This window comes from Plectropomus leopardus, chromosome 17 (assembly GCF_008729295.1).
Source record: "Plectropomus leopardus isolate mb chromosome 17, YSFRI_Pleo_2.0, whole genome shotgun sequence".
Classification (NCBI taxonomy): Eukaryota; Metazoa; Chordata; class Actinopteri; order Perciformes; family Serranidae; genus Plectropomus; species Plectropomus leopardus.
In genome coordinates, this window is record NC_056479.1 from 8402057 (window position 1) to 8421557 (window position 19501).

Consider the following 19501-nt stretch of genomic DNA (forward strand, 5'->3'; position numbering starts at 1 on the left):
GGCAAATATTATGTTTTTTTCTCCATTACATTTATTTTGAAGCACTAGTTACATTACAGATTTAGATTATTATCATAGATTAAACTACCCAGCAGTATATAAAGCAATTAATATCAGTTCCACCTTTACCAGCTGCAACATTAAAGTGATGAACATATTGATGCAATAATTAGAATCTAGTAAAATAAAACATACTATACTATTCTTAAACAGTCATTTGGCATAATACGAATGACAAACACTGTGCTACTGCCACTACTTGGGATTTCACAGTTTACAAATATTGTTATATTATATTATATTATACAGTCTAACTCTGGTGCTTATACCTCAATGGACTCTTCTACATACTTTCTGTGAGTTTGAGAGGTTTTAAAAGATGTAATTGGGTCTGGTGCTTCTACATTAATCCCATGCTTTACTTTGTGTGCTCATACTGCTTTTATGTGATCAGGGGCCATACAAGAAGCTAAACTGTTCATCCCACACCGCTCCCATTTCACCTACAGTGTCAGTGTGTATGTGCAGGGGTCTTCATGGATACAAACACTTTGTGTCCATAAAAATATGATTCATGTTGCTGTTTGCAAACATCTGCATCAGTGTCTTTTGTTGTTGATTCATCTTGATATAATTGAAGGCAGTAGGGAGTTCCGTAGATGACAACTAGTCAAAACTAACAGCGACAGTACTTTAAAAATGACATAAAGTACATAGGCAAAAGCTTCGGCTTTTGCTGTGTTGTGGTGTGAAGTGAATGGCATCAAACTGAACAGTCACAAAGCTCTAGCAGCAAAACCATGTAGATTCAGGTAAAAATGATATTCTTACTGTAGTTACTGGATTTTGTCACGTTAAGTAGTTACTTTTCCTATGTAATAAGTAGTTAATTACTTATTCTTCATGGTGACTCAAGAAGGTGCGTTCTAAAAGAAAGCCAAGATAATTTTTTCTTTTCTTTTCTTTTCTTTTGCTGTACTAAAATTTTTAAGGCATACATGAATCAGTAGTGTCTCTGTTTAATGTAATTACCTCTATAGAAAGAGTTAGTAATTGTGAAACAAAATATTAAGTAAGAAAGACTATAAACTATCAACAATGAATAAATTAATAAATTAATGAATATGAATAGTAAAAAGGGCAGCACGGTGGCTTTGTGGTTAGCACTGTTGCCTCACAGCAAGGGGGTCCCTGGTATGAATCCTGGTTGGAACGGGGTTCGGTCCAGGCGGGGGCTCTTCTGTGCGGAGTTTGCATGTTCTCTCCGTGTCTGCGTGGGTTCTCTCCAGGGTCTCTGGCTTCCTCCCACAGTCCAAAGACATGCAGGTCAGGTTGATTGGTGACTCTAAATTGCCCTTAGGTGTGACTGTGAGCGTGTATGGTTGTCTGTCTATATGTGTCGGCCCTGCGATAGTCTGGCGACCTGTCCAGGGTGTACCCCGCCTTCTGCCCAATGACTGCTGGGATTGGCTCCAGCCCCCCCCACCACGACCCTTACGAGGACAAGCGGTTACAGAAAATGACTGACTGACTGAATAGTAAAAAATAAATAAATAAATGAAGATTAAAAAAATAATTACAATAAGAGAGATTTCATTGCTGGATTATTTATGCAGTCCATACATTTGTGTTTTTTCTAGTCTTGTCCCCTCCATGTGTTCCGGAGACGAAAGTTTTTCTTTAACTTTTTGCTTAGAGGAACCGCAAATTACGCTAAAAAACATCAAGCTCATTTCATCAGGCCTGCAGTCACATCACACATGTTTGTGCGGTGCTGTGACTGTGGTTCAAAGAGTTTCTGTGCTCTCCAGCTCTGGTTGAAGAGAAGTGAGACGTCCGGAGGGGGCTGGATGCTGACGATGACAAATAGCTGAGGCTAGCAGAGCATCAAGCATTGTACCATGTGGTTACACAATGTGACTCCCACCACCTCAGGAGACTTGAGGTACCTTCCACCTCTACAGGACGGGTGTGGTTGGTGGCACTCAGAAGGATTTCAGGAATATATTGTGCTAAAACTGGGCACGCACATGCACTGTGTATTAGTCTTTTCTATTAATGAGCACACGAATACACAGGCCACCCATCACCCGTCCACAGAGGCAGTAAGAGTACAAAAATAGTGTGTCAAGAAATGCTATCAAGTAAAATGAAGCTGGTAGATCCAAACGACATGTTTGAAATCAATATCACAGAAAATTAATATTTTGATTGATGATTCTCTGATAAATTCTGATTGATGTTGATTTTCAATGAATTCCAGTCTCCATTTACGTCTGACCAAACTCTTGTTTTGCTTGTAAAACAGACACTTTAATATCTCATTTTGTTTTTTAATTGTTTTTAATTGCAGATTACTCAGAGTCACCAATTAAACAGAATGATCTACAACCACAACATAACATACTGATATTGTCATGATACAATCCCACAATAAACTATGATGTCATATCCAGTTTAAGCAAGGTAAAGTTCCTCCTCATCATGCTTGATGTGGACTGTAAAAGCAGCCTATACTTGAGAGTGGAAATCAAACTTTGCATGTGCCAGGGTTTAGTCACCATATTTGTTAAGTCATGACCTGTTGAAAAAAGGACTTACTCACTTTACTCAAGTACTATTACCTTCCAGCTCTGTTCATCCACTGCACTTCCTTTTATCCTCCTCTTATGTTCCTTTTCAGCATCACTCTAGTGATATAGTCACAGTCTCTTAATGACTCAGTATCACTCTGGCGTTTTAAAGTTTGGCTTTATGTTTGTGTTTAGAGCCTCCAATCACCATCACCAAGCTGCTGGATGACGTTCACACTGTGGTGGGAGAGAAGGTGGAGTTTGAGGTGGAAGTGTCGGAGGAAGGAGCCAGCGTCAAATGGTGAGACAGTGTATCAATTAATTAGGAAATGCATTGTCAATTAATAATCTGTGGGGTCAGATTATTATTCAGATTACAAATATCATTTTATAAATGAGAAAGAATAATCAATTTAAACAAAGTAAATGTTGGCAAAGTTCACACTGTAATGGGCAAAGACTGTATTGCATGTTCCCTATTGTTAGTAATAATTAAAGGTCGAGTTTGTTGGATTTAAGATGATATATTGGCAAAAATTGAGTATAGTGAGTATGTTTTCCTAAGTGTATAATCACCTTAAAATAAAAATTGTTTCCTTACCTTAAAATGATCTGACTATATCTACATAGGGAGCAGCCTGTAGATCGCTTTGTTGCACCACCATGTTTCTACAGTAGCCTAGAACGGCAAAGCTAACACTGGCTCGAACTAGGCTCATTCACGTTTTAAGGCCCAAACTCACCAAACCAGCATAAGAGAACTAGTGCTAACGAAAACCGTTTGTTGCATTGCCTCACATCACTGTGTCTTGGCCAAAAAGTTGCACAGAAAAACACCAAACTGACAGCCAACCAGCATGTATGTTCTGTGCCCGCATGAGAGGAAATACCACTCCATGCCAGCAGACAGCAGAAGTTTGTAATCGTCATTCAAAAAGAGAAACTGACAGACCGTCTTGATGCTAGTTAGCCAGTTAGCACATTAACAACACAATCCAATGTTGAAAGAGCAAAGCATATTTACTGTGTGCCAGAGAACAATCACACAAACCATCAAGAAACATTTCTGATAAAGAAAACAGTCTCCTTATATGACGAGTTTGTTTCGACCTCACTCGCTCTTGACTTCAGTGTTTTGTTTACATTCCTCACTTCCTTTTCTTTTGGAGCTGAGCCCTTTGAGCTTGGAGCCATGCTGAGCTGAAGTGCCAATCAGAAAGATTTCATTCACCGAAGGGCAAAAAAAAAACCAGCTAGTGTCAATTAGGGCCAGCGGTACGTGTCACACTGCAGCGTCCAGGGCCATGGATGCTCACTGACAGCCCAACATTGCCCACAGGCCGCCTGTCTGCTTGGTGTGTCAGGGCCTTTAATGTCTGCCAGCATAGTTAGCAGCCCCTCTGGGACATAAGAACTAGAAAAACACTGATCTTTATATTGTGAAACACATTTATTCAGCATTTTTTGCCAGTTTAATCATCTGGTCTGTTTGTTTAGGAGAGGAAGAGACCTCTGCAGATAGTTGGCCCTCTGTAAAACCTCCTGAACAATGAACACTGAAGAAATTCTAACCAGGAGAAGTTTCGGCTGGTTGCAACCTGTAATGTTCAGTGTTTGATGCCAGTAAATCCCCCTAGTTTATTACATACAGTACAGTCTCTTTAAAACTTTGTCTGAAAAGCGAGACAGGGTTTTTACTAGAAAACTGCCTTTATTGAATAAGCAGTCTTGTTCTGAGCAGGATTTGGCGATTCGATTCACAAAACTTTACAAATTAACACAATTCAATATGGTATAAAAAAGTGTTTTCCTATAAAAGAATTGTGAACTTTTTATAATACTCCCTCGTTCTTAAGTCACTGTGAATGTAGCGCCTTACACCCTGAAATATATCTGAGGAAATGTTCACCTTCTGAACCGTTTTAAAAATGTGCCAAAGCCTTGTGATCCCTGAAGACTCTAGCCACGTAGAACATTGCAGACATGTCAATCAGCTCTTCCTCCCTTCTCTGTGTGTTAAAGTGTCACTGAAGCTTGCGTGTGTGTGTTTTTCTCCTCAGGATGAAAGATGGAGTTGAGCTGAACAGAGACACGGCAGGTTCAAAGTACAGGTTTAAAAAGGACGGAAAGAGGCACATTTTGATCATAAATGAAGCTACTAAGGAGGATATTGGAATGTATTACGTGTTCACCAACGGCGGAGAGTCGAAAGCAGAACTGGAGGTTGAAGGTACCGTTTTCTCTCTTAAAGTCAATATAGTACCTTACTCTTGTACATCTACAGTTGAATCTAACAGAAACACAGGCAGTACCTTGATCAGCTGGTGTAATAAGTTTATTAACAAGTATTTTAGACATGGCTGTTAAATTAGGAAATTAAAGAAATTTACACTTCAGCAGATGTTGATGTTTTCCATCCCGACAACCATGGCAAGCATAAATTAGCCATTACTCATGTCATAATTAATATTACATCATTAATCCCTTATATCAGTAGTTCATCACACTATTCGTCATGCTAATCTTATTTTACACCTCCCAAAATTGATGGTGTGGTCCTGTCTTACCCCTCAGACATCAGGCTGTCTCAGCCGCTGCACACTTGCAAGCCTTGACAAGTCTTCTAAATTGATTAGTGTGTGTGAGAAAACATGTGTCCCTCCTCCTCAGTGGACACTGTAGTCACAGTAAAAGTGCACCAGGTGATAAACATGAGCAGTGTTGCAAACTAAATTTCTAAATAGACATCCTCACATTGTGTGATGTTATAGTTGACATCTACAGGGGTCTCAAAAACATAGCTTAGAGTGAAAGTACAAGACCTTTGTTTTCTTTCTATGTTCCCAAAATGTATTAGTGATGACTTGCTACTTGCTACCACGAGAAGGAAGCAATCATCCCTTTTCAGGTTGCTGTCTTCAATATGACATAAAAGAAATTTAAAAGAAACAGTGAGACATATTGGGCGAGAGGCTATATTGGTTTCTTACCAAAACCTGTAAAAGAAGATTGACACCACTTCCACGTCTGTACTGTTAATATAAAACTACAGACAATGCCCAGTTAGCTCAGCTTAGTACGAAGACTGGAAGCAAGGGGAAACAGCTGTCCCGACTTCAGGACTGTCCTGGCCAAGACATATTCCAACATATGTTCATTTTACACTTCAGTTTTTGTAATTAAACAAAAAGAATATAACATTTTAAAGAGTGAGTTTTAAAAATGCTGCTTGTGTTACTTTTGAATCCTTGAACAGGGCCAGGCTAGCTACCGTTTCCACTCTTTTTGCCAAGCTAAGCTAACTGTCTCCAGCTAGATATTTATTGTATAGACATGACAGCTATATTAATTATAGGATGGCTCAACTTACCCCGCTTGCGGCTGTTTTTTTGGTCTTCCACTAAAAATAGTTGTGGATAATACCCTGTACTTTTTGGTACCACCTCAGTTGAGGTTCCAAGTTAGCTGAGCTGATAGATGTTCAGTTAAAACACAGCAGACAACTGATCAGAGAGAACCGCCTCTATTGGGACACGGGACATTCTGCAATCTGCCATTTTTAATAATCAAGCTGCCGTCAGTAGCAACCACAGTTTTTTCAGTCACTTAACCTAGATTTCAATAAATTGAAAGCCCACAAAAATATAGCTAATATCAATATCATGACAACTGTACATGGGTGATTTTTTTAAACTCACCCATTTCTATTTTATTGAAGCCCAAAGGTACGCGTGTTTTAGGGCTTGGTCACTTTGAGTGACAGGCTGTCTGTGAGGCGTCAGCACAGTTTATGAGTCTGATCAACCCCTCTCTCCTCCTCACCTCCAGCCCCTAATTCACATATGGTCACTTCTGGCTTAAAAAAGACAAGATGGTGTCGGCCAAATTGATAAAACTTGAGGTTCAAAACAAGAGTCAGTGAACCAAAGTGTGATGTCATGGTTGCTCTGTCCATTATTTTGTGCAGTCTATTGTTGAACAGAGTTGAGTTGAGGCAAACCAAGCAGTGGAAATGAGGAATGGTCTCGACAAGAAAGAAGATTTCCTAAAATGCCAAACTATTCCTTTTTTTTTTAAAAAAGCTATTTTTTGTTCTTCAGTAATAACTGTGTCATACTCAAGGTTTTTGCTGTATAAGTACAGTGCAGCTCCTCTACTGTTACTTGATTTTGTCAAGTAATATTAAGACTCGTATCATTAATGCAGGGCATTCCCAACCTATAGTTACACATTTGTTAACTGATGCTGGTTAGAAAAGGATCAATTGTCAGCATCAACAAACGTCTGTATGCTGTAATATCTACTGATCCAAGTTGTTGTCTTTGCTTCAGATAAAGAGCTGCAGGTCCTGCAGAGCATAGCTGACCTGACAGTGAAGGCTGCCGAGCAGGCTGTGTTCAAGTGTGAAGTGTCTGATGAAAAAGTGACGGGGAAATGGTTCAAGGACGGCGTGGAGGTGCAGCCCAGTGATCGCATCAAAATGACGCACATTGGAAGGTATTATATCCAACTGCTGTGGATCCACGTCTGAATGTCAAAAAAGCTGCTGTTTGGAGCTCTCTGAACCATCATGTGTCGTTATACACACACAGACACACACACACGCACAGACACACACACGCACAGACACACAAAATCATACAGCTATTGCAATAAGCACTGTCTACCACATGGCTTGGCAAACTATTACTAAAGGGTTTTCTTAGTTATTTGACCCATTTTTTGGATAGGCTGCAATCTATAAACCTCAAACCTCTAAACACACACACACACACACACACACACACACGCACACACACGCACACACACTCACGCACATCACACACAGCCCTAGGGTCTGGGGTTTCTCTCAGTAATCCCTCCATCAGAGCCGCCTATGGCAGGAGATACGCCAAGGCAACAGCGGTCACACAAGGTGAAAGCCATTTAGTATGTTTCTCACTCTGCCATATTGCCTCACGGAGTATGTTGCTAGGGCAACCGTCTTGTGCATAATTGCGTGTCACAATGAGTGTTGTCTCCTTGGTAACATCTGGTAACATGTCCCCAGGACTCACAAACTGACAATTGATGACGTGAAGCCCTCGGACGCTGGAGATTACACCTTTGTCCCTGATGGCTACGCACTTTCTCTCTCTGCAAAACTCAACTTCTTGGGTGAGAGCAACACACACACCAAAATATGAAGCATTTGATGAGCTAACCATGTTTGACTAACAATTATCGTATATATTTTACCCTTTCAGAAATCAAGATTGACTATGTTCCCAGACAGGGTAAGTGTTGTTTTTTATTCACTGTGTTTTTTTGTTGTTGTTTTTTTATCTTGTTCATCATCTTGCATGACAGTATGCTAGATCCATGTGAGGATGCTCACATATAGGTCCAGTATTGATCTAATGTTGGATATAAGCAGGACACCTAGTGCCAATATAACAGAGTTTACTGTTGTTTTTACTGCAACCCTTACCTCCCTAACTCCTGTATGATGACTGCCTTACCCTGATAACCTAGTTAGGAAAAGTTACTTTAAAAAATGTTTTGAATTACATGTTGCAGGAATGAAAGTAAGGGCATGTTTGTACAGCTCTTTAAAAAAGTGCTGGTGCAGGAACAAGCACTAGAATAAAAGCGCCCATAGGTGCTCACAGGCACTGTGGTCTACACACAAACAGTAGTTTTCCAGTGGAATGTGCAAAAGCCAAAATCTTACCGAAACATTTCAATGTCCATGCAATGTGCTCTTATAAGATAGTCTTCATTTTTTGGTGTGGTGATTTAACTGTTTTGTTTCAACTGCAAACTTCAGTATGTTTGAAGAAGTAACTTAACACCAGATTTTCAGCTCTTGTTTCGTTGCTCTTTAAACGTCTTCCCCCAGAAAACAAAGTGCTCTGCATGCATGCAACATTAGTGTTTGCTGGCACTCTTTGAAAGAAAAAAATATTGACGCAATGAGCTCATGGAGTACAGAGCTAGAAAAGTGACTGCAAGTTTTGACATTGAAAACAAAATTTGGAACTGAAACAAGTTCCAGTGAAAACAAAACACAGGCATTGAAAATATTTTGACTTTTTTGCATTCTTATGTGTTTTTCTATGACAATCTTCAGATTTTTTTTCTCCATGTTAATCTTTTTTCAGTGCCAGTTTTTTTTTTATCTTTTGTTTTGTTTTGTTTTACTTTTTGTCACCATTTTGGTGTAGAGGGGAGGAAAGGAAAGGGGCAAGTACATCATGATTTATGTACAATCTGCAGGAGAGAAAGTCAGCCCTGCACTCAACTACAGAGCCTCCAGCATGACCACATGCTAGATTAGATTCAAAACAATTTAATAAGTTCAAACATGAGGAAACTGTCCATTATACATAACATTCCTGAACAGAGATAAACTACTTGATATGGTCATAGGGAAATTGTGAGCAGGAATCCATTGCAATCCTCAGCACACCAAAAATGAAAACGTTCATTTTTTTATTTTTATCATATTAGCACTTCTTTGGTGATGTCACATATATAACAAGCCTTTCTTAATATATGATGTAAAAATCTAAAATAAAATAGAATTTTATTTCACATTTTTTATTTTACATGTTCTGGCAGAGGACCCCCAAATCCCCTTTTTCCCATGTTACCCCCCAATGTTTAAATAAAACCTGCATCCATGTACACACATTAAATCCCAATGGTAGCTTCCTGCTGTAGATATATCATGAGAGAGAAAGACTTTACTCAACATATTTGCTGTTTGAGAACTAATTACCTAAAAAAAATAAAGTGGAATGACAAAAATGTTGGCGTAAAAAAATTAACACTGAAAAAAATAGTGAAATGAAGAAAAAAAACTAATTGAAAACACATCAGGATGCAAGAAATTTCAAAATAAAATATTTAATGTCTGTCTTTTATTTGAAACTTTTGTAGTGCCAATATTTATTTTTTAAGTGCCAAATTTTATTTTAAATGCAAACACACACACACACACACACACACACACACACACACACACACACACACAAAGATTTGTACAATAAAAATTATGAAATTTAATATGCTGGCTAATAATACAATGTCATCTCAAAGAGGCTTCACAGTAAAAATAACCATATTTGTGTCTCAGAATCTCATGTTATGCTTCTCATCTGAATGACCTCTTTCTTTCTACCCACCTTCTCCTCTAATGCTGAAAGACCCTCCCAAAATCCACCTGGACACCAGTAGCTCCGGCAGCAAGAACACCATCACCGTGGTGGCAGGAAACAAACTTCGCCTTGATGTTGAGATTACAGGAGAGCCGGCGCCCACCGTGTGCTGGATGAAAGGAGACATAGTGAGGAAGAATAGAGAGGGTTCTCATCATTCACCTCATAAACACTCAAATACACGTCATATGCTCTCCACCTTTGTGCGTCAATCAGAGTATCCACCGTTAGTCAGTCACTGAGCAGCACAAAAGAAGAATGAAACATGAACTAGAGTGGGAAGGTTGAATCACCTGTCACTGTGGCAGCTTAGCCGTCGTCATACACCCTTCTCTTCAACAGTCTGCTTTTGTTCTGTCTGTCTGTCTCGCTCTGTCCTGCCCTGTGTGGTAGGAGGTGTCTGAGGCCGAGGGAAGGGTCCGCGTGGAGACGAGGAAGACCCTGAGCAGCTTCGTAATTGAGGGGGCAGAGAAAGAGGATGAGGGCCACTACACCATCACTGTGACTAACCCTGCAGGAGAGGACAGGGCTGAACTCTTTGTCAAGATTGTGGGTCAGTGGCTTTTTCTCAATTATACACCTCTTATTTTCATTTCTTTTTGTTTTTCATGGCTGTCTGTGTGTTATTGAGCCCTGCTCTTAAAGTGAGATTCGATAATGGTCAGAAAATATTAACATAAAATGAGTGACAAAATTGTTGGTGCCATCTTTTTAGACCATATATCATCAGAATTTTACTGCTACTTTTACCTTTTTTGAGCCAGTTTAGTACCTTTTACAAAAATGACAAATTAACTGAATATTTATTTTTTTTAGCAACCATTGCCTTTTCTTTAAAAAAAAAAAAAAAGAATAAAAAAGAAATAAACTTTAACAGCTTTGCTGTTAGATGATCTGAAGTTGACATGTTTTTTTGTAAAAGTTAGGTTAGTGTGGTGCATTAGAGTCGTAGCAGGTAACTTTTATTTAAAAAAAAACAAAACACTTTTATCAAATTTGCTGAACTGTCACTACATTTACACAGTACTAAATGAGGCCCATAACCTGTTAAAAAAATGGTATTCCTCTGCCTAGTCTATTGCCTTGTAATGTTTCTAATGGCATTACTGCACGTGATCAAAAACTATCAATCAGAGCTGGTGTCTCAGCTGTCAATCATGTCAATAAGAACCAAGATTCTGTTCTTGCATTGCCTATTTATATCCTTAAATGGTTCAGACACATATTTAAGTGGACTGTTAAGCTGTAAAACGAGACTGTCAGCTGTGCTAGGAGACTCCTCAGCTCTGATTGGTTGTTTTTCGGTGCGCCCTTGTGGATTCTAGTGAATGCCATAAGAAGTATATGGAAGAGCAGGAAGGACATTTTTTTTAAAGACTATGACATTTAAAGCAAATATGAACAGAGTTAATTAATTAGTTAACAACAGCAGCCTTAATGTAACTCAGTGTGAGAACGACTGCGTCATCATATCAGAATAAGTTTGACACTAAAAAGGGCAGACAGGATGTTAACTGTGAAGGCTTTCAGGCAAGTCTCAAGGCTTTACTCCAAGTTATGTTTTTCAGACAACAAAATGAATAGAAAACACATTTAACTTGAAATTATACAACATGCTTTGAAAAACTGTGCCTCAGAATGCAATCAGTGGTAAAACATATGCTACAAGATTTACCATATAATCATTTTAGCATCAGTATAAGTAGAAAATGTATGGAATTCATGTCCAGTCAAGGTCATAGTGAAAAAAATTGCAACCGTAGTTAGAATGTTGTAAGCACATATTTAAATATCTAAAACACTGCAGCATGCTTTGAAAAATGATGCCATCTAGTTCTGGCTGGGCAATATGGAAGATATCAAATATAACAATATTTTTTACCAAATACCTTGATATTTATATTGCACTGATATTGTAGGATTGACTATTAATGCTTAATGCAAAATATTTCCAGAATGAGATTTCAGATAAACAATCATCAGTAATGTGGATATAATGACTAAGTGGGTTAAGGCAAATAACAAAACAGCTAGAGCAGTCTGGTGAGTTCAGAAAATCACATCACTTTACTGTAATGCAGCTTGTAGAACCAGGAAAAGACAACACTTACCGTATTACAGTATCCAAGATCTAAAATGATATCTGGTCTCATATCACATTAGCAATATAATGTTGATGTACATCCCAGCCCTACATGCAGTACAGTTAGCAGTATTGCAAAAGTACATACAATGCGTTGTAATTGACTAAAATTATGCATGTAACACCTCTACAACGAAGTATTGGATATGACCAGTGTTATGAAAGGCAAATGAAACGTGTAACCATTTAAACAGGGTCCAAGCAAAGCTAAGAACACAAGGTGTTAAATACTGTTTGAATACAGTATTAACTGTCCTACCTATGAAACCCCACTGCCATCATACTCATGCCTTCTCTCCTTTCTCCTTTCATCTTATATTTCCTCTCTTTCCATTCCCAACTGTAACCTGCCTCTCCAGATGTGCCCAACCCTCCTGAGAATGTCAAATGCACATCAGTTGGCGAGGACTCTGGCACAATCACATGGGACCCTCCTGCCTTTGACGGCGGAGTTCCCATTAAAGGTAGCCGTGAAACACATAGCAGCTAATGTTCACATCTGATATCTCCCTCCCCGGAGAAAACAGCAGTTTAGAATCCACTCTGTCTATCACATTGCAATGTTTTTGAACTCTAAAGAACACTGATTTTTAATAACTTTGCCATATGCTGATATCGCCTCCTCCAGGGTACCTGATGGAGAGAAAGAAGGTTGGCTCATCCAGATGGACCAAGCTCAACTTTGATGTTTATGAGACCACCACATATGAGACTAAGAAGATGATTGAAGGTGTACTTTATGAGATGAGAGTGTTTGCAGTCAACGGCATCGGCATCTCTCAGCCCAGCGCAAGCTCAAAGCCCTTCATGCCCATTGGTGCGTTGCCATTTATCATTAGTAGAATAGTTAATTAACAGAGGCTTTTCACACAATGCTCATTTTGAGGCAGCTTAACCTACCTCCCATCCCATTTACACTGGGTATTAACGTATTAATTAGCTCCTGTCTCTCTCAGCCCCCACCAGCGAGCCCACTCGTCTCATGGTGGATGATGTGACTGACACTACCTGTGCTCTCAAGTGGCGTCCTCCAGAGAGGATCGGAGCAGGTGGCATCGACGGCTACATCATTGAGTACTGCATAGAAGGAAGTAAATATATGCAGCATGTTTGGCACTTTATACTAAGGCACTATAGAGAGTTTATAAGTTGTAACTGATGTAAAAGGCAAATGAAATGATTGATGAGCAAAGCCTGTCTTGTATCAGTTCAATACTGATTCCTAATGCTACAATATGTTTGGCAATCCTGCATGTAGCTAATATTAGTTTTATTAGTTAGCCACAACTAATAACAACAGTAACTATGGGGTTTAGCAAATAGTCAATTGGTCACACTTGATTTCTAATAAGTTCTCACCATTATCCAGAGATCTTTCGATTGTTACTGGATTTCTAAACTTATCATTAATGGCTCCTTCTCTTCTTTCTCAGGTGATCAGTGGGTGCAAGCTAATGAGGAACCAGTGGGAAAGAACCAGTACAGGGTGAAGGGTCTCCCAGTGGGGGAAAAGATGCTGTTCAGAGTGATGGCTGTCAACATCGCTGGGCGCAGCCCCCCCGCTACTCTCACACAGGCCGTCACTATCAGAGAGATCATGGGTCAGAGAAGTTTCCTGCCATTTTTCACAGAAATACAATTGAGAGGTTTCATAAAATACTTGTATACTTGTATGAAGAGGTAAATTATCTTTTAAATCTACTTATGTTATAGCTGTGACAGAAATCAAAGTATTAATGTGCCATCAGTAAATATGTTCAGCCACTGTTCAAGAGCAATATTGCTTGGCAAAAAAAAACAACATTTAATTATCAAGCTTACCATTGGGTCTTAGTTATAATATAACTGTAAATCTCATGGATTACTTCTTACCCACCTACCGCATCTAAGAAGGAATAATTCCATTGTATATTTTCATATCTCAATCATACACATGTAAGCTGCACATGCTGTACATACTACATATGTACAATCCCCCACACCACCCACTCAAGTTCTACTTCTCTTTCCCTTTTCTGTCTCTCACATGTCAACCACCCAGAGCATCCAAAGATCCGTCTGCCTCGCCAACTGAGAACCAAACTCATCAAGATGGTGGGCGAGAAGGTGAACTTGGTCATCCCGTTCCAGGTTAGTCAGAGTCCGGCATACCTCTGGCTTTTTGTGAGTTTAAAGTATATACATTCAGGGGTGGAGGTGGATGTTAAACATATTCGGAGCTTAGCCCAAACCTAGGATCGGTCTGGGTGTATGCTGCCATGGAGGTTTCTTTTATGCAATATTTTTCAAGCCATTGGATAAAACAGAATGCCCAAACATCTGTAGATAATCTGAGAAAAAAACATGATAATTGCCTAGAAAAAAAGAATCATTCTGTAGAGCCTACATCCAATTGTGTATCTAATTGTTCTCTGACTGTCTTCATCATTCTGAAACTATAACACAACAAATGTTGAGGATGACTAATTTTCACTTCTGCCACCCAAAAAGAGGTAGGTAGAAGGATAAACACCATCAGCATATATTATCTGAATGACACAAAGTTAGACGTATATTGAAAACCTAAAAGATTCAGGCTTTTGAAGAAACATTTGGGGCTAGAGCCCCAGAAGCCACCCCACCTCTCTGCCTCTGTATACTGTATACTGCAATAGCAGAGCAAAATCGGTTCTGCCTAGAGTAAACAATAGGCTACAAGGTGCCTTGCTTCCATATTGACCTTTTACTAAATGGCTGTTTCAGAGTGAAGTATTTAAAACTAACTCTTAAGTTTGGTTTATTTGGAGAGTGGGGGGGAAAAGGCAGCAGAGTTTGGACAGAAATCTAAAAAGCCACTCCATGATCCACTCAAAATGGGTCATTGCAGCGAGGTTTCAAGTGAACCCTGGAGTGGTTTATTTGAAGTGAAAACTCTACTGGACCAAAAAGACAGGCAAGAGATATCAGCCTGTTTTAACACGGATGTCCACATGTGTATAATGCATTTTGCTTGTCTGTTTCTGGATAGGTAAAGTAACCCAATAATTGCCCACGATTTCCCCGTTGCTGCAGTTTGATTAAGCATTTTCTTTCTGAAAAGCAAATCAGATCCTTAAAGTTTGCAGTAACAGAGAGAGCAGGAGCTCAAAGGGCACAGAGCACATTACAGCGTTTGACAGCAACCTGCAAATTATGGCGTTTGTAAAAAGAAACAAACCATGAGTAGCAAAGGGGAATCCATTGTTATAAATAAAAACAGACAAGAAAAAGTGAGCCATGGCTTTGCCTGCCTTTGAAGAAGCAGATGAAAAGCCCGTTCTGAGACAGAGGACGTGGCTACATGATGTTCTCCTGGGAGAAAAGAGCACCCACAGCTCTGTCATCTTATCCAAGAGCTGGACGGAGTCTGTTCCAACGGCTGCTTTCACACTAAAGGAATATGTCATGTAACCAAAGCTGAGACATGTTTACTTCGTATAGAGTGCCCCAGAATATTTAACGGCCAGAGCATTTAAGTCGAGATGAAATAAAATGTCTTTTTACCCTTCTAGATCACATCTCACACATCTCCGGACCTTTCGTGCACCTATTTAACCATATATGCCCTCAAAATACTACACATCAGTTTCTTCACATTTTTATATCAAAATTCAATCATGTTTTCTTCCTGTAAAACAAAGTGTGCATACGCGAGCTAGCACCAACCAGTTTCAATCAATGATATCATGACATCCGACCATCACTCAATTTGTAACTTTTAGCTGCACAGACCTGGTTAGCTAGCCAGCAACAGCATGCTACGTAGGTTTGTCTTCATGATACCCAAAGCACGGTGGTTCCAGGCTGTGGGCTAGGATTTATTAACTTTATGGAAAGTGAAATTTGTGACAGCTTTAGATTATGCGCAAGGCATTTTATATTAAACTGCTTCAGCAACTAATCTTGTATGAAGTTTAGGACTGGCTTCTTCTCTATCTCACTGAGGGATACAGCTATTCCGTCGACATTACACTGTCAAGTCCTTGCTGTTATGACACGCCCCATTTAAAAAAGCAAACTTTTGTTTTAATTTCTAAAACTGAGGTTTAATTTGTTCATTAATAACTTAATTAAGTAATTTGTTCTGTCATTCATTCATATCTCCCTCGGGATCCTCACGATCTGATGGTGAGAAAAGTATGTGAGGAGCAAGCTCCTCCGCTAAACTCTAAGCCTGCCCACTTTCAGCCGTCCGGGTGAAGGATTGGATTTGAATCCCTGCCTGTAACTGTACACCAGCCAAATATAGAGTGCCCCAGCAATGAGTCCTAAAACCCGGAAAGGAGTCAGCATTTTAGCACCACTGGTTCCTTCACCCCCAAAGTCAGTGAGTTTTTTTTTTTATTGTTTTTTGGTTAGAAGCCTTAAATAAGGTCTGTGGTTGACACAATCTTAAAAGACTTTCAGGTTTTGATCTACGACATAAAATAATCCAGTAAATACTCCATTCATGAATTTTGAAGCTTTTATTTGTCTTAAAAAAGGTGGTAACAGAAGGCTAAATGATACTACAGAGCGTCATCAAGCCAAGTATAGTGAACATTGTATAGTTTGTTTATAGCCTAATGGCAATTACATTTAGGCTTCAGAATCAATAAAGTGGTGTTTATTTTAAAGATCATCTTGTTGAACAAAACTTGTAAATAGCGGAAATGTTTGTTTGCCACAAAGCTTATTTTCTGCAATATTCCAAAATCCAGTGGAAAGTTCCCACAGGCGAGGGAACCAGGACAATGTTAACTTCAGGCCTAAAAAATGCCATCTGTGGAGCACTTTATTCTGTGTCACTGGGGAATACGTCACAGTACAGCGGCTACAAATGCTCTTACTTTCATTTCTCTGGGACTTTCACATTTTCTTTCAGAAGTGACTAAAAAAGACATGCTTGCTCAAAAAATTATCTCTAAAACTGACTCGAGTGTTACCTTGATAATCAATAACTGACAGTTACAAACTTATTGCAAGTTTTTCTGTTATTTTACAAGTTTTTTCCTTAGAAATATATCTTTTTATTTTTTAATCTCCTCCATATCTGCAGGGTAAGCCTCGTCCTGTCGTAACCTGGTTCAAAGATGGCGTTGTCCTGGATGACAAGACAGTGGGAACTCGTACCAGTGGGGTGGACACCATCCTCTTCATCCGCACGGCAGAGAGAGCCCACTCCGGAAAGTACACTCTGTCCGTTCAGATTGAGAACATGTCGGACAGTGCCGACATACACATCCAGGTTGTAGGTCAGTCCCGTCATGCCTCTAGCACCTCTCAGCTTCACCTAGACAGACGCACACTCCCGTTGCGTGTTCTCTCATTGAGATTAGACCACTGTGCGAGGTTCATATTTCACAAGGTACACGGTTAATAACCTGTTTGGAAGGGGATGACGGCTTGAGCCCAAATCTGTGACATGTCAAGAGTTTTTTTTTTTTTTTTTCAAATTTGATGATAATTCCTAATTTCATACTCCTCGGAATCTGTGACTCAAAGTAGCAAATCATCAAAGAGCTGATTCCTCTCTCTCGTATAATCCTGGCTCCTGCACCACTACCGTGGCCGCCAGCTCATTCCTCATCTTACAGCTCGTCTCCCCGGGTCAGGGTGCCGGGTGGATTATTTGGTGGGGCTCCGCTGGGATTATTTGCGTGTAGACCAGGATTAGGTTTGGATTTTGAGGGCAACTTTGTCACTTCCTCTGCTGAGAAGGTTGAGCTAATGAGAAGCTGCAGCTCCACTGATCAGCACGCCCCCCACTTCTCTCTCAGCTGATCTGTCACCGCTCTGTTTCAGCAGGAGACAGTACAGGAAGGATTAACGGGCAGAAACAGAAACGCTGCTCACTGTTTGTACTGTACTCCACTGAGGAGAGCACGCAGAGTAAGATTAATGGCAAATACATTACTATGTTGTACAGTATTTCTGTACTGCGCTGTGTATAGCGCGGGCCACACAGAAAGATCGATGATAAAAGCTCTGCATTCTTCTGCTCTGAAATCCAGGCAGGCAAAGCATCCTATTCCTCAGTTTGTCAGTTCTATGCCAGCACAGTTTTTCCAGTAATGTATGCATCACCACCTTCTCTTGAACCTTTGTCTTTTGCTCTGCTAATCTGTCAATCTTTGTCAAATCTCCACTGCTGCAAATGTTGATTTCTTTCTCTCTGTGGAACTTCCCTGCTCCAGTTTATCAATCTGCCTCTCTCTCTACCTCTGAACACTCTCCTACATGTCTACCCAGGCAGGGAAGACAGTTAGTTATCTCAACAAGCTATATAACAAAATCCTCTAACTCTATCTCCGTCTCCTTTCACAAACCCTCCAGAAAAGCCTGGTCCCCCAATCGCTGTGCGAGTCACAGACGTCTGGGGTTTCAATGCTGCACTGGAGTGGAAGCCACCCAAAGACGACGGCAACAGTGACATTATCGGCTATGCTATTCAGAAGGCTGACATGAAGACCAAGGTACGCATGGTGGGAGAGAAGTTTTTAGGAGTTTACACAGAGGGGTATCCAATAACTCACTGGCAGCCATATTGGAACTTTTACACAATAGTGTCAGTGAAACAGTGTCAGTAAATTCATTTCAGGTCAAGATTTGCTTGTTTAGTCCTGACCGATTACAAGGGCACTCCTGAAAGATCAAGTTCTTCCATATAGCCTAATCCTTAACTCTTTGTAGAATTAACACTGATATATGTACATAATGTACAAGTTATCATTACTGTAAGACAGGTCCATTTTACGTCTAAATCAACAAACAGCTTTACCTTCATGCTTTGTTTCAAATCCAAAATAACTCTTCACATTACTTTTCAGATAGTTTGGTGTCACTACTATCGCTCAGCAAGGCTTTCCAGTTTTCTACATTTTGTATTAACAAGAGAACAACAGTAGTCCGGGGTACTGATAGGGACATGCACAGTTTCAATCAATGATATCAACAGGACATGCACAAGGTCAGACAGTTTTCACCAGCTGTGAAAACGTTGCTAGGGCTGGTATTATTTTCATCTTGTGAGTCTATGTGTGTCATAATGACAAAATGTCGTCCCGGAGACACTTACCGTTGCTGGAACAACCACAGGAGCTGTTTTGAGTATTTTGGCAGGTGTTTTTATGTTTGTCTGTCTATCTGTGGACAGATTTTGGATCAGGAAGTAGGAAAGGGGCCATTTGCTCCTTGACTTTTTTTTTTTGCTTTCTTGCTTACCTAAATGATCCTGAACCTGTAGGGCTAATGTTGTCTGAAGCAGGTTTGATGAAGTTAAAGCTGCAGTCTGTAGCTTTATATTCATACTGCAAAGCAAAGATTTATAGCAGTATCAGTGTAGATTTTTGTACCTGAATATTAGTAGTGGGCAGTTCAGACCAGAGTTGGAAGAACTACTCAGATATTTTACTTGAATAAAGAAGCAATACCCCAGTGTAGAAATACACTGTGTTCAAAATTTTAGTAATAGTACAAAAGTATTAGCATCAAATTACAGTGGACCTTCATGATGACTCAGAGCTGCTGCTGAGTTGCTGCTAGGAGATTTGTCACCTACCTGCAAAGCCTCAGTATACTGTCAT

At 39.8% G+C, this 19501-nt stretch overlaps 1 protein-coding gene across 1 annotated transcript in view; it reads left to right on the plus strand.

The window, feature by feature from the left end:
* The window catches only part of mybpc2a (myosin binding protein Ca), a 67038-nt gene that overhangs the window by 42052 nt on the left and 5485 nt on the right, over positions 1-19501 (plus strand). The window contains exons 12-25 of the mRNA XM_042504655.1: positions 2769-2874; positions 4634-4803; positions 6905-7070; positions 7624-7730; positions 7820-7849; positions 9764-9903; positions 10169-10328; positions 12278-12382; positions 12547-12735; positions 12875-13009; positions 13352-13519; positions 13960-14048; positions 16975-17170; positions 18252-18391. Coding sequence (XP_042360589.1) covers positions 2769-2874; positions 4634-4803; positions 6905-7070; positions 7624-7730; positions 7820-7849; positions 9764-9903; positions 10169-10328; positions 12278-12382; positions 12547-12735; positions 12875-13009; positions 13352-13519; positions 13960-14048; positions 16975-17170; positions 18252-18391 — 1901 coding nt within the window. The remainder of the gene's footprint in view (positions 1-2768; positions 2875-4633; positions 4804-6904; positions 7071-7623; positions 7731-7819; positions 7850-9763; positions 9904-10168; positions 10329-12277; positions 12383-12546; positions 12736-12874; positions 13010-13351; positions 13520-13959; positions 14049-16974; positions 17171-18251; positions 18392-19501) is intronic.